The sequence below is a fragment of the Anneissia japonica genome, unplaced genomic scaffold, assembly GCF_011630105.1.
Source record: "Anneissia japonica isolate Jap-2015-1 unplaced genomic scaffold, ASM1163010v1 scaffold11029_len304543_cov171, whole genome shotgun sequence".
Classification (NCBI taxonomy): Eukaryota; Metazoa; Echinodermata; class Crinoidea; order Comatulida; family Comatulidae; genus Anneissia; species Anneissia japonica.
The window spans coordinates 194,431-207,578 of NW_022688960.1; the positions used below are offsets into that span (position 1 = coordinate 194,431).

General features: G+C 36.2%; 1 protein-coding gene and 1 non-coding gene across 2 annotated transcripts in view; both read right to left on the minus strand.

Moving 5' to 3' along the window:
- LOC117124353 (acid-sensing ion channel 2-like) overlaps window positions 1-8,375 on the minus strand; it is a 29,270-nt gene extending 20,895 nt beyond the window's left edge. Inside the window, exons 1-4 of the mRNA XM_033270571.1 lie at window positions 7,836-8,375; window positions 4,319-4,417; window positions 2,883-3,030; window positions 2,350-2,406 (exon numbers count right to left, since the gene is read on the minus strand). Of these exons, the coding sequence (XP_033126462.1) occupies window positions 2,350-2,406; window positions 2,883-3,030; window positions 4,319-4,417; window positions 7,836-8,360 (829 nt within the window). The 5' untranslated portion in view covers window positions 8,361-8,375. The remainder of the gene's footprint in view (window positions 1-2,349; window positions 2,407-2,882; window positions 3,031-4,318; window positions 4,418-7,835) is intronic.
- Window positions 8,376-12,949: 4,574 nt separating this feature from the next.
- Window positions 12,950-13,022, minus strand: Trnas-uga. Its single transcript has one exon. It is a non-coding gene; the product is annotated as a tRNA-Ser (tRNA).
- Between the last annotated feature and the right edge of the window lie 126 nt (window positions 13,023-13,148).

Genomic DNA, 13,148 nt, shown 5'->3' on the forward strand with positions numbered 1-13,148 from the left:
CCCCCGACGGTTTTTACCGGGTGGACCAAGCCGTCGTACCGGGCTGGGTAAGAAGAGAAAAGAAAGAGGAGAGAGGGAGGGAAAGAGAAAGAAGGGGAAAGATAAAGAAAGGAAAAAGGAAAAAAAAAAGAGAAGAAAAAAATAAAGACAAGAATAAAAAGGAAGATATAATGAACAGATATCACAATACCCCGGCCTGCAACCCCTTCTCCACTTCAAAAAGTGTCCATATCGCATTTGATCTAAGCCGCCAGATATTCTCCGCAGTGGTGTAACCACCGGGGAACAAGGGGAAAATATCCATCTGTGGAAATTATTTCCCCATTGAATGCCCTTTTCACCCGGGAAAGTGCATGAAAATCTCAAATTTTAAATCCAATACTTTGTTGAGGTAGGCCAATTTTCTCTAAAAATTGCACATTTTAGGGAGTTTTGATCAATTCCGACGAAATTAGAAAACATAATTTTTCGCGCACTACGCGCGCATTTTTAATGTTAAAGCTTGTGCTTGCTCTCCTTTGCCTTATAAATTATAACACATAGTCCCAAACTCAAGAAAGAAAATTTAAGGATAGATCGTTTATAAAAGAAGGGCCTCAATGTGTAATGATGTTGAAAGAATATGTTTGTAAAATAAATCCATAAGGAAAATGCTTATATTCAGTTCAAAAAAACGAGTGTGGCCCTATATAACATAAGAGCATTACTTGTTGAGGTAGGCCAATTTCCTCTAAAAATTGCACATTTTAGGGAGTTTTGATCAATTCCGACGAAATTAAAATTAAAAAACAAAAATTTTTCGCGCGCTACGCGCGCATTTTTTAATGTTAAACCTTGTGCTTACTCTCCTTTGCCTTCTAAGTTATAACACATAGTCCCAAACTCAAAGAAAGAAAAATTAAGATAGATCGTTTTACCTAAAAGAAGGGCCTCAATGTGTAATGCTGTTGAAAGAATATGTTTGTAATAAATAAAGCTATAAGGAAAATGTTAATATACAGTTTAAAAGAACGAGTGTGGCCATGTATAACATAAGAGCATTTCTTGTTGAGGTAGGCCAATTTCCTCTAAAAATTGCACATTTAGGGAGTTTTGATCAATTGCGACGAAATTAGAATTAACAACACAAAAATTTTACGCGCGCTTCGCGCGCATTTCTTAGGGTTAAGGCTTGTGCTTGCCCTCCTTTGCCTTCTAAGCTATTTAAAAACATAATAGTCCCAAACTTGAGAAAGAAAATTTAAGATAGATCGTTTTACCTAAAAGAAGGGCCTCAATGTGTAATGATGGTGGAAGAATAGGCCTATGATTGTAATAAATAAAACCACGATGAAAATGCTTATACTGTATTTAGTTTCAAACACACGTGTGTAATAATAAAATAAGCCCTATGTCGTATTGCTTTCTATGTGGGGGGGGGGTATCACATCAAGTCATAAATTACTAACCGGGAAATGTTATATATTCCATACAAGTAAAAGAAATTTTAAAGTTTTAGGAAAGTAAATAAGTGATAAAGAGACATCAGATACCACCAACCCTCACAAATGATCATGATCATCAGCGTACACGTTTATGTTTGTGTATTTTGTGTTACGCCTTATCATATCCAACTTTGTACATTTCTGTACTGTTATTATGTTGAGTAAGAGATCACGGTCAGAGCACAGCAATCAATTATTCAGTGTAACCGTCCATGGGAGCCATCTGATTAGTCCATTATTTTTCTTGCAAAAAATTAGGTATAGTTTATCTATGAATGCAAGTCTTTCATTTTGAATTTACCAGGCTTATTAATTGATCAATTTAATGATATCAATTCTAAAATCTGTCAAACTAATACACTGTACTATTCTAGCAAATTAATCAGAAAATAAATGTTAAAAGCATGGGACCCATTTAAGAAAATAGGCTAGGCCTAAGCCCCATCATGACTCGCGGTGTACAGAGCAGCTCATCAAACAGGCTGGCGTAGACTTGAAAATAGCGCATGCTCAAACTATGTTCTCTAAGGATACTAATTATTTATAATTGATGTGATTTTGTTTCGCCATCCTACGAAAATAAAATTGCAAACAGATGTAAACACTTTAAGTACCAACAGAGGGCACTAATCAAATTCAAATCACTGAAATTTCTTGCTCAATGTAGATTGTTTCGATTGTTTTATTTCCTATTCATTACTTATGTTTTTATTTTATTGTCCTTATTGTAGGCCAATTTATATTTGTTACTGTAATTATTATATTTTTTACTCCACTTCCTGTGGTTTATAATAGTATTGTTTTACTCTGATGATTTAGTATAAGTGAATAACATCTATCGATAAAGATTATCAAGGACTCTTACCGCTAACTGGCTTCACACATTCGTAGATCTCTTTAGGATAACATACTCGAACGTTACCTGTAAACAAATTTTCAAAAACATGGGAATAAATTGCGATTTAGTTGGGAAAGTTAATTAATTTTTTGCGTGAAAAAGGTGGATGGTGGGGTGAAGGAGAGGAGGATCATCAAAGTGTCCTAACGGTATGTGCATTATTAAAGAATCAAGTAAGATATACCAACTTTTATCTTCTAAATGATTTAACCAATTTTACTTTGCTAATCTTTCAAACATTTCGCTTCGGAAATTCTCAAACAGGATACTAGATCATAGGGATTCCTTTTTAGGTAGGATTCTTTACAGTTTAAATCTCCCAAAGCCGATCTTCGTTTGTGTAATTCTGTCATATTGATTTATGACACTGATTGTTCGAAAAAGAAAATCTGAGTACCAGTATATAATTCAAAAAAGAGTATGGATTGTCTTCTGCCATGTCTGTATTGTGAGTAATGTAAAGATATACTGACGAAGGCCTCTAACAAACTAAGTCATACCTGGCATATTATAATTCTTGCATCCACATTTGTCGATGATATAATCCACTCTACATTCCGTCTGACAGGCCTCCACTGTGTATTTGGCTGCGTACTTTAGCTTTTTCTCCAGACACTTAAATTCGTAGGGCCCCGGAAGATTTTTAAGCTAAAGATCGTGGTAGAAGATAAAATTGTTACTGATTAAATTACTGATTGCATTGTACTATTCTAAAATATGTGCACAAGAACACAAACAATTGAAGGAAAATCCAAATTTATGTTTATTTATTTTATTTTATTCGGTATATCGTTATAGCGCCTTCCTTTGCAGGTATGTACCGTAGCGCTTCTGTCACAGGTCATCGGTTCTACGTGCTTAGGTGTTGCTGCTGCCCAGGAGCAGGCTACCCCAACAGGTACCCATTTATACACTGGGTGGGAAGAAGCAATGCTGATAAAGTACATTGGTGCACAAGCGAAATGCACAGCCAGGGTTTGAAACCCCCGACATCAATGTTAAGAAATCAAACCGTTCCCGCTGCGCCAATCCCTTTCATGTTTTGTTTAGTCTATCGGCCATCTCATTATTATTGCATAGGGATAGGCTAGATGCAAGGGAATGCACACACTCCGCCGACGGAGAACGCAACGCGACGATGTGCGCGCAACGAATTGTTTTTAATAGCACTCCCAAGCCTGCTTTCCACATAGAGATATAATAAGAATACTAGAGCGCTAACTGCAATGTATTCGAAGTTCGAAATACGCAGAGCTGTGTGTGTGTACCATCCAAGATGGCTGCCATAGATTCAGCCAATCAAATTTCGCCTAAGCACTATCATTTTCAATGGTGCCCTCAATTTACACAGAAAGGTCAGTACAGCTAGTTACCCGTATGATGGAAAATCGAGCGTTGCGGTGTGTTGGCGTAATGTACATGATTTTAATTTTTGTGTTATTTTTGAATAAGATGCTCTACTTGGCCTCTTCTTGGCTATGAATGTTTATTAATTTGTTATTACCATTACTTATTATTATTAATGAAATAATAGTCTATCAGAGGGCTTATTTATGGTAATAATATGTATACTAAGCCTGAAGGTGGCGCTTTTCTACGTCAGCCATCTTGGATGGTACATATACACAACTCTGCATTGCTTCGCCATTTTGTCAGCACTCTAGTTGTTTAATAGCTCTATGGTTTTCCAGTAGGTGAATTTATTCACTCTAATCGAAAGCGTCGATTTGCTTCCTGAGCTCTGATTGGTTGCGTATTGTTTTGCTTCGAAAAAAAACTGAAGCGAAAACTCCGATAGAAATGTGAATGCGCATGAATCGACGGTTTCGATTCGCACCAATAAATATTCCTAGTGGAAAACAAGATTATTACAGAGTGGATAAAAGAATGTCGTACGACACAGTTTGTGCTCGGCTTACATTATGACATAACATACCTTAGTAAATTTCAAACTGACCAATGTTTCAAATCCTGGTGACACGGCAAACCCAAGCTGTTTGACGAATGGAAACACCCCTTGTGGATGCGTTAATATCTGATCATATGAAAATAATTAGGAAATCATATCTTTGTAAAATTTATTGAGTCTAATTACTGGTATAAGAAAACAATCAGGATTTATAAACAAACATTTTGTGGCTGCCATCTTGTATTTCAAAAATGGCTGCCATCCTAGCTTTGTTTGCCACTTTTGATTAAGGAGAAGTGAAAATAGGCGTACATACCAAAATATGCGATTTTCGACGGTTTTTGCGGCTGTCATTTTGAATTTCGAAATGGCTGCCATCTTTGCTTTTTGAAACTATGTTTATTGGACTCGGAAAGCCTAAAACATGATTAGATCCAAATTCGCCATTTTTCAAAGAGGAGATGTGGAATGATACTGAAATATTATTTGATTTTTTAAAATTGTTACCGCAGCCATCCCGAATTCAAAATGGCTGACATTTTAGGTTTTTGAAAAATGTCTCATTGAATTCAATGTCCCCAAAAACATACACCAGATTTGCCCTTTTTTATTTAATATAGTGAAGTTATGAAATATGTGTTCCGCCCTTTTTCTGGAAGCCCTGCTCAATTTTTTATTTATATCCTTGTGATGCTAGATCAGTAGAGAAACCTTGGTCCCGAAAAAATGGTCACAGGGGCCCTGATTTTCACTATAAATGCATTTTTTCTGTAATAAATTGTAATGCACTGTAGTGTGTAGGCCTACATTGTATTGTGTATATTGAACAACGATAATGTTAGTGAACATTTTTGTAATATTTTAATAGAAAGACCAAGTTGGAAGTCTAGCTACACTTAAATGTCCTAAATAACAGCATGCGGTACATCCATTTTAAAACATTTAATGTTTTACTTCTAAATAAAGAAATCTAAAGACCACATTTAGGGCCGGCCCAGGCGTTTCATGTCTCGTGCAGAGTCCCGGAATGGAGTCTCCAGGAAATTGACAGGGAGGACTCCCGCACCCACGCGAACAAGCAGGAACCTTCCGAAACATAATCATCTCCCGCAAATTTATGATAATATTTGCATGTTTTTACAGATTTTGATATTTGCATGCTTTTACTTTTTTCACTACTGTAGGCCTATTATCAATTTTCTCCCAACAGTTAGTACCAATCATAATGCTTATCAACATGTACAGCAAAATATATTTAGGTGTATTAAGAAAACTCATTTAAACAGATCTCCCAGATGTGGATTCCTCCAACTTGGGACCTATTAGACACGGAAGACCATGCTCTTGTCATACCAAATTAAAAAAAAAATCTACTAGTTTTTAAATATATAGTGGTTTTAGTGCAGTTATTTTTTATGTTATGTGTATACAAGTGCTCTCTATTGAATAACAAAAAGTATAATGTTATATATTGAAATAGTTTCATCTGGTTTGAATAATCTAATATTGTAAATTGAAATTCGTTTTAACTAAACCACAAAATAAACTAGAGATATACTACGGTATGTTCAATAGAACATTTTTCAGGATTTGACCCCAAGGTGACCACTGTGACCTTTGACCTCAAGCTATGAACAACCCGTGTTTGTTAAGAGACTGTCTAATGCCATTGGTCCGATCGTTAGTCTAAACTACTAACTACTACTAAATCCTTTCTGAGCCAATGGGGCTCATAGGGCTGTAGCTTTTCCCCAGTTTATGTAGTGTGCGGATGAGAGTTGTACTCCCCCTGGACGGGACACTAGTCCATCGCAGGTTAGTCCCCAGCAGTTTCATAGTACCCATTGATACAGCTGGGTGGACTGAAGCAAAGTGGCTAAAGTGCCTTGCCCAAGGACACAAGCGAATCTGCACAGCGGAGACTCGAAGCCCCGACCTTACGATTGAAAGCCCAAACCTCAACCGCTGCTCCAAACTGCCGCTATCAATCGTTACTCTAGCAATATTTGATAACTTTCACCAAAAATGACCCTTGTGACTTTTGACCTATAGGCGAAGAGTATTTTTTGTTGTTGTTGTTGGTCCTAAGGATCATTTCTGGTAAATTCGAGCTCAAGTGGGCTATTTTGACCTTTTGACCTATGAACTTTGACCTGTGAGGTGAAGAGTTTTTGTGTGTGTGTGTGTTTAGAAGGTCCTAAGGATTATTCCTGGTACATTTGAGCTCAATTGGGCTTGCGACTTTTCGTGTGCTTTCAGCAGCAACACTTCATCAGGCAATGAACTGTTGATGGTTTGAGTTCTGATCGCTAGGAGTGCGACCTCTACCGTCGGTGCACGGCATCTGTTGTTTTCTGGGGCTCCAAGGAACAATGGGCCCCAGAAAAAAACGAATTTCAATTTGCAAAAAGTATAATTCTTTTAAAATATGCTTTCAGTATGGGTGTTTGTGGATTTGTTTGTGTGTGTGTGTGTGTGTGTGTGTGGGTGGGTGTGCTGACATAAAGGAAAGAACCGGACCTCGTTCATAAGGTTTAAGTGAGACCGTACTGTAATTTGTTTTACAAAAATGTTGTGTCAAAAGGACAATTTTGGAATACAACCAAGATTGATTGGTGTAATATTGGTCCGGCCAAAACCGGAACAGCCAAACTGCTTCCTACGGCCTTGCCAACTGTTGTGCCAATATATCTTTTTTTTTAATTTTTGCGTTGTTTCTATTCTCGTGCACCGTGTTTTACAGTATAGAACGATAGGTGGTGCATATTAAACTACACAGATGAACTCTTCACCGTCGAATTCTGAATGTAGGAAATGACTTTCTATGTGTGAAAAGTTATTATATTATACACGGTGTATCATAAACAGAATTTGTTCCCGATCAGCCTCTCTCTACCCTCACTGACACCACTGTAATTGTTATAGACGTTTTGCTGTACGGTAAGTCATTGATACAGCAACAAACTAAATTTGTAAATACGAACTGAATAAAACAACTGGCCCACTCAAAACAAATTGAATGCGAATAGGCCCGACGGCGAAATCAGTTCCAGTTCGTAAACCAATAAGACTACTCGGTGAAGAGTTTATACCGACAAATTCTAGCATCCTAGCCCACAAAATGGTCAGTTAGTGGTTTTAGGTAAAATTTTAAAATGCAAATGATCTGAAACTTGGGCGATTCGAACTGAGTACTACTCCTGTTCAAGTTACTGAATAATAAGTAGTTTCAACGTTAGTTTTTTAAATAGTACTGTAGAAGCAAAGGAAGTTAATATGTTCTTAAAGATATAATTTAAAAAAAAAATAATATTATGAATTTTAATCAAAAAAGACTTTTCCAGAGTAATTAGATCAAGTTCCTATGATTGTTGTATGCTCATTTATATAGACCTAATTACCATGTAAGTTTCATATTAATGCTTGTCTGACAATTGGGGTACAAGCAGTTACTATTATATGTACTGTATTTAATATTGCAACCTCATATTTGATTTTAGCTTATATGATATTTAAATCCTATGTGTGTGCATGTTATTCTTACTTTGAAGCCTGCTCCTTTGTTATTTCCATTGAGGTATTCACCCTGTTCTACATTCAAACGCAGTGATAGTCCGTAATCACTTCCAGTCTGTTTCACCATCAAAGCCTTACTGTTCTCAGACGGTTGGTTAAATGTGTAGCAGACACCGAAGTCGGTTATCGTCATCGTGAAATTCTCATGACTACAGGGACTGATATTCTTCCAAGAACACTCTATAATCATGTCCTCCTTCTGGTGAGCTCCTCTGATGATATCGGCCGTGATGTTGCGTTCCGTAAAATCATAATCCGACCAATCAATATCACTGTCTGATGTCTGTAGGCTCGGAAACATGAGTTTTAGTAGTTCAGCGTCCGAGTCTTTGATATATGATGCACGCCATTGGTTGTAGTTACAAATCGTTATGGCTGGGAAGCTTAGGTTCTCAACATAGTTTAACGTGACGATGGTAGCCACCGGGAACGAAGCAAAGTTCAAGATATTTGAAGTTAAACCAGCAATTAGCCAGGCAAACAAACCGAGCATTACAATTGTCCATAGCGATCTAAACAGACAATGATACAAAAGATGTTTATTAAAATAATGTTTATAAGCATAAGGTATGGGGTACAGTATAATCATATGCTATTAAAATCAACATAATTCTGCAAGGTAAATGAAGAAGACGATGATGGTGGTGATGATAAAATATTGAAAAGTATAAGACAGAAATAGAATTAATCAAAGTTTTGATAGATAAGACGGTGACAAAATGGTCAAGGGACGGCATAATCATCTTAGCACCCCCGTAGCTATATCTAACAGTGCCATATCAGGCCAATTAGAGTTGCCACTGTACCCCTACATTTCTTCATCTCAGCCCACCCTCAACCATATATAATAATTTAGGTCTGAGAATGCCATTTCCGGCATTTAACGCTGCTCCATCCTAAATTTGTTTTTCACCTCACTCAAACCATAGCGGGGGCTGAGGTGGGTGTTGACACGTTTGGTACTCACCCCTCCCTATCCCACCCCGCCTTCCCCAACAGTACAAACACTTAATCTAATTAAAAATTGAAATTTTTGTGAAAATAAGGCATGTAGAAAAAATATTATACATCTTCAGAATGCAATTTCTGGGCATAAATTATAGTGTTGTTCCATCGTTTTTTCCGCCTCTTCCCCAACCGTGCGGTGGGCTGAGGTGGGTGTAGACTCTCCTGGTGTTTACCATTCTCTTCTATTTCATGTACCGTATTTAAAATTGAACAGCTATACTTTTAAATTAAGACACTTTGAAAAACATCAATTTTTGTTCCAAGTTAAGTGTGCTATTTTCAATTTCAGCTCCAACCGTAGTGGACTGAGATGGGTGTGGCCCTTCTAGTACTTGGCCCCCCTCGAAAAAGGTTAATTCTCCCTGATCAACGAGTATAGTTACGAGGTACAGGTGGTTAATACAACAAAACAACAATATGCACCCAGTTCAAGCTTCATAATTTTTTTTCCTATTACTATTTCCAAATATACAATTAAATTATAATGACTTTTTAAATTGTCATTATTTTATACAACGTTATAGTGATTAAATAGAAAAACAATAGTTCACTACTGTATTGTTTTTCTAGCAGACATTTATAATCCCAATGGTTCAGTGTGCACCTTGAGTTCGTAACGTAAACCTAAATATTTTTATGCCCTATGGATGAATAACTATATAAAATATTTTTTATTTCATTTTATTCAATTTTAGGGTTTTGTCGTGTCTCTTGGCTATGTCTGATAATAGACCATACATTATGTCATGTTTATATTACGCATATTTATGTATATATTGAATTGTTTAACGAATTTATTGGTTCAATCCAATCCAATCCAAACTTATAAGGCGACTTTTATGGCGCATTATACAAGTCTCAATGCGCCAATTTGATGGCGTGCTCTGGAAAAATGAAAAAGGGGAGAAAATATTATACAAGTGGAAAAGCAGAAAGCAAAAAAAAGGAGAACAAAAAAAAAAGAATGTTAAAGTCAGAAAGAAAACATAAATGAAGCTGAAAGCCTCATTTTGAAAATGGAGATTTACAAACAGATTGTGGCAAATCATTGCGAAGTCTCGGAGCAGCAATTAAATGAGCACTATGTACGACTAGAGGGAACAGTAAGAGTGGATACAGAGGTAGTTTATAAAAGCTTGAAAGCGGAAATATAAATGCATCTTCATTTAGGTATCGACAAATCTTCTTGATATGAAAGATAACTGATTTGCAAGTAGCAATAATATGCTTAGCAATGGACATGGATGAGTCAAGTACCACACCTATGGTACGCATCTCCGACGACAGAATAATAGTGGTGTTACCAATCTGAAGATTTCGTCTTGAACGGCGTCCAGGTAGATGGAACGTTTAAGGTGATTTAATAAAATCCTTGGTGTTGATTCAGGATCGATCACAACATGTTTTTGACTTACTATACTTTGATACCAGTGATAATGCTTCCATCTTGGATTTCGCTGCATAGAAATGAACTGAACTGTACTTAAAGGAGATGTTAGTTGAGTATCATCAGCATAAACATGATAGTGAATGAAGTGTTTTTGAATAATTTGACTAAGAGGGTAAATATAAATAAGAAACAAAATAGAACCAAGAATCGATCACTGAGTAACTCCACAGTTGATTTTAAGTTGGCAAGATATAGCATGATTAACGCAAAGAGATTGTGACCTTGAAGACAGGTAGGAACGGAGCCAATTGTGGGCTGTTCCAACAACACCGAAAGTTGAGAGCCTTTTAAAGACGACATGGTCAATTGTGTGGAAAGCGGCAGATAAGTCGAGATATACAGAAAGAACATATTCAACAGAATCAAGAGCGAGTGTTATGCCATTTTGTGGACCTTGGGAATAGCTGATTCAGTAACGTTTAGCTTTCTATAGGCTGACAAAAAGGGTCAAAGAGATCATTCTTTTAAGATGTTTAATTAGATCTTTGATAACAAATGTCCTCAACAAACCTCGATATAAAAACAATGTTCGTAACAGGACGAAATTAGACAGAATAGATAGAGGGTTTCTTCAAAATAGGTCCTACAATAACTGTCTTGAGACAGTAGGGAAAAACACCTGATGACAACGAAGAATTAATTACATTCCCAAAGATGGGAAGAAAGGTTTCAGGGAGACAAGTTAGGAACTTTGTAGGAAAAGAGTCTAGCTGACAGTGTTTGACATGCATAAATTGGTCAAATTTGTGACATCACTGTCATTTAAAACTGCAAAGTGGTTAGTTATGCTGTCATTGATATTTCTTAAGAATAGTGGACACATCTTACATTTAAGTTTCTGAATTTTGTCAGAGAAAACAGTTTTGAAACCATTGACCAACTGTTAGTCGTTGAAAAAATTATTCAGATTTCGGCCATGTAACGAATAGACAGTATTAACGCTCATCTCTTAGAGATCGAAGTGTGTCGTTATTAAAGTCAACTGCGGTATTAACATCCATATTGTCCGAAAAATGGTTAAGTGATTCAGATGACTTGAGTTTAAAGGCGTTAATATATCGATGTATTTGTATTTACGATATGCTAACTTTCTCCACTTGAGTGGTAGCTTTGGAGATGTCAAGCGTCATGTGAACAATAAAGTGATCAGAAATATAATACTGATAAGCATGTGAATTAAGGATAAGACTGGTATAATTGGTTATAATGGTTATAATAAGATCAAGAATAATGGTCTTGAATATGTGTAGGTGTGCTGATCAGTTGGACTAAGTTAAAAGCATCAAGAAGATAAAGAAAATGCATAGTGTATGAATTACGGAGATCATCCAAATGAAAGTCTCCAGTAATTAACAGATTCTCATAAAGAGAGAACATCTCGAGAAATGTATCAACCTCAGAAACTGAGGTGCTGTGCTACGACCAGTGGTAGGGGTGGTCTATATAAACTTAGATTAGCAAGTTAGTGAAGTTTCGCACGTCTCAAATGATTTGAAACCGCAGACGAAATAAACGAAATAAATAAATGACATTTTTTTGCAATTAGAAGATGAAATTCGAGAGAGGATTTCAACACCACCACCTTGTCTACCTACTCATGGAAATCTACTGAAAGTGTAACCTTCAGGCCAGCAGAAAGCAATGACAGCAGTGTCATCTGAATGTAGCCAGGTTTCAGTGACAAATATAACATCAACTGCATTTTCAAGAATATAATTTAAAGAAATGTAGAATAGACGAGGTGTGGCCTAGCCCGTACAGTAATTTCCTTTCCCTAACTTCCTCGTTACCACAAACGTTAAAATATTTGATAAATAAATATTAATAGTGATATTGTAATTATTGATTTTCATGTTAAACTAATGTATTTTAGTAATTTTATATTGTGAATTGTATGTTTTATATGTGTGTATATGCAAGCAATGAAATTTCCGGAAATAGATCAGATAATAAAGTTTGAAGTAAAACAATAAATACCAAGCTGCCCCCTCAGCCATTACAGAGACTGAATAGACCGGTACACCGGGGTAACCCCTACTCTTCATGAAAGATGTACAGGGTTCTGCAAATTACACATAAGCCAAATCGTTTACATTGGGCCTACGATTTATATTCAAAAACAGTTGTTCCCACCACTAGAACCATAGGCGATATAAGGGATGTACATTGCGGCGCACTAGTCTTGACCTCCTCTTGGCCGTTCGTTTGATTTATTGATTTATTTGTTAATGATTTATTTATTTTTCTATTTATTCATTTAGAGATATTTTTGGATTGATGGAGATAATCGATTGATTATTTCATTGATTGATTGACTGAAGTGATTGTCTGATTGTTTGATCCTATGTTCAAAATTTATATTTGTAACCCCAATTATTAAATTGAGAAGCAAAATGCAACGACCTTCTCGACATATTTATTGCAGTCAAAAACTATTTTTTTTTGTCATCAAAGTGTATATATATATAATCAAGGTAGCCGTTAAAACTGTTAAATCATATATAAATAATCAAAGAAAGGTAAATACAGTGTTCGAATAAAGGACTTAATAAATACACCGTGTAGCATAGCTCTCAACAAATGTAGTCCTGTAAATAAATGAATAAAGAAATTGTGTAATAAAATGCCTCTGGCGGGACTCGAACCTGCGACCTCTCGCTGTCAAGGCGAGTGTCATAACCACTAGACCACGGAGGCTTCATGGTTGAACAAATTCAAATACCAACAGATACACTCCATTACACAATAGGTACGGCTAGAAACAAATAGCTGCATATAATATAAATCAATATAGCCGTTAACACTGTTAAATTATATATAAAT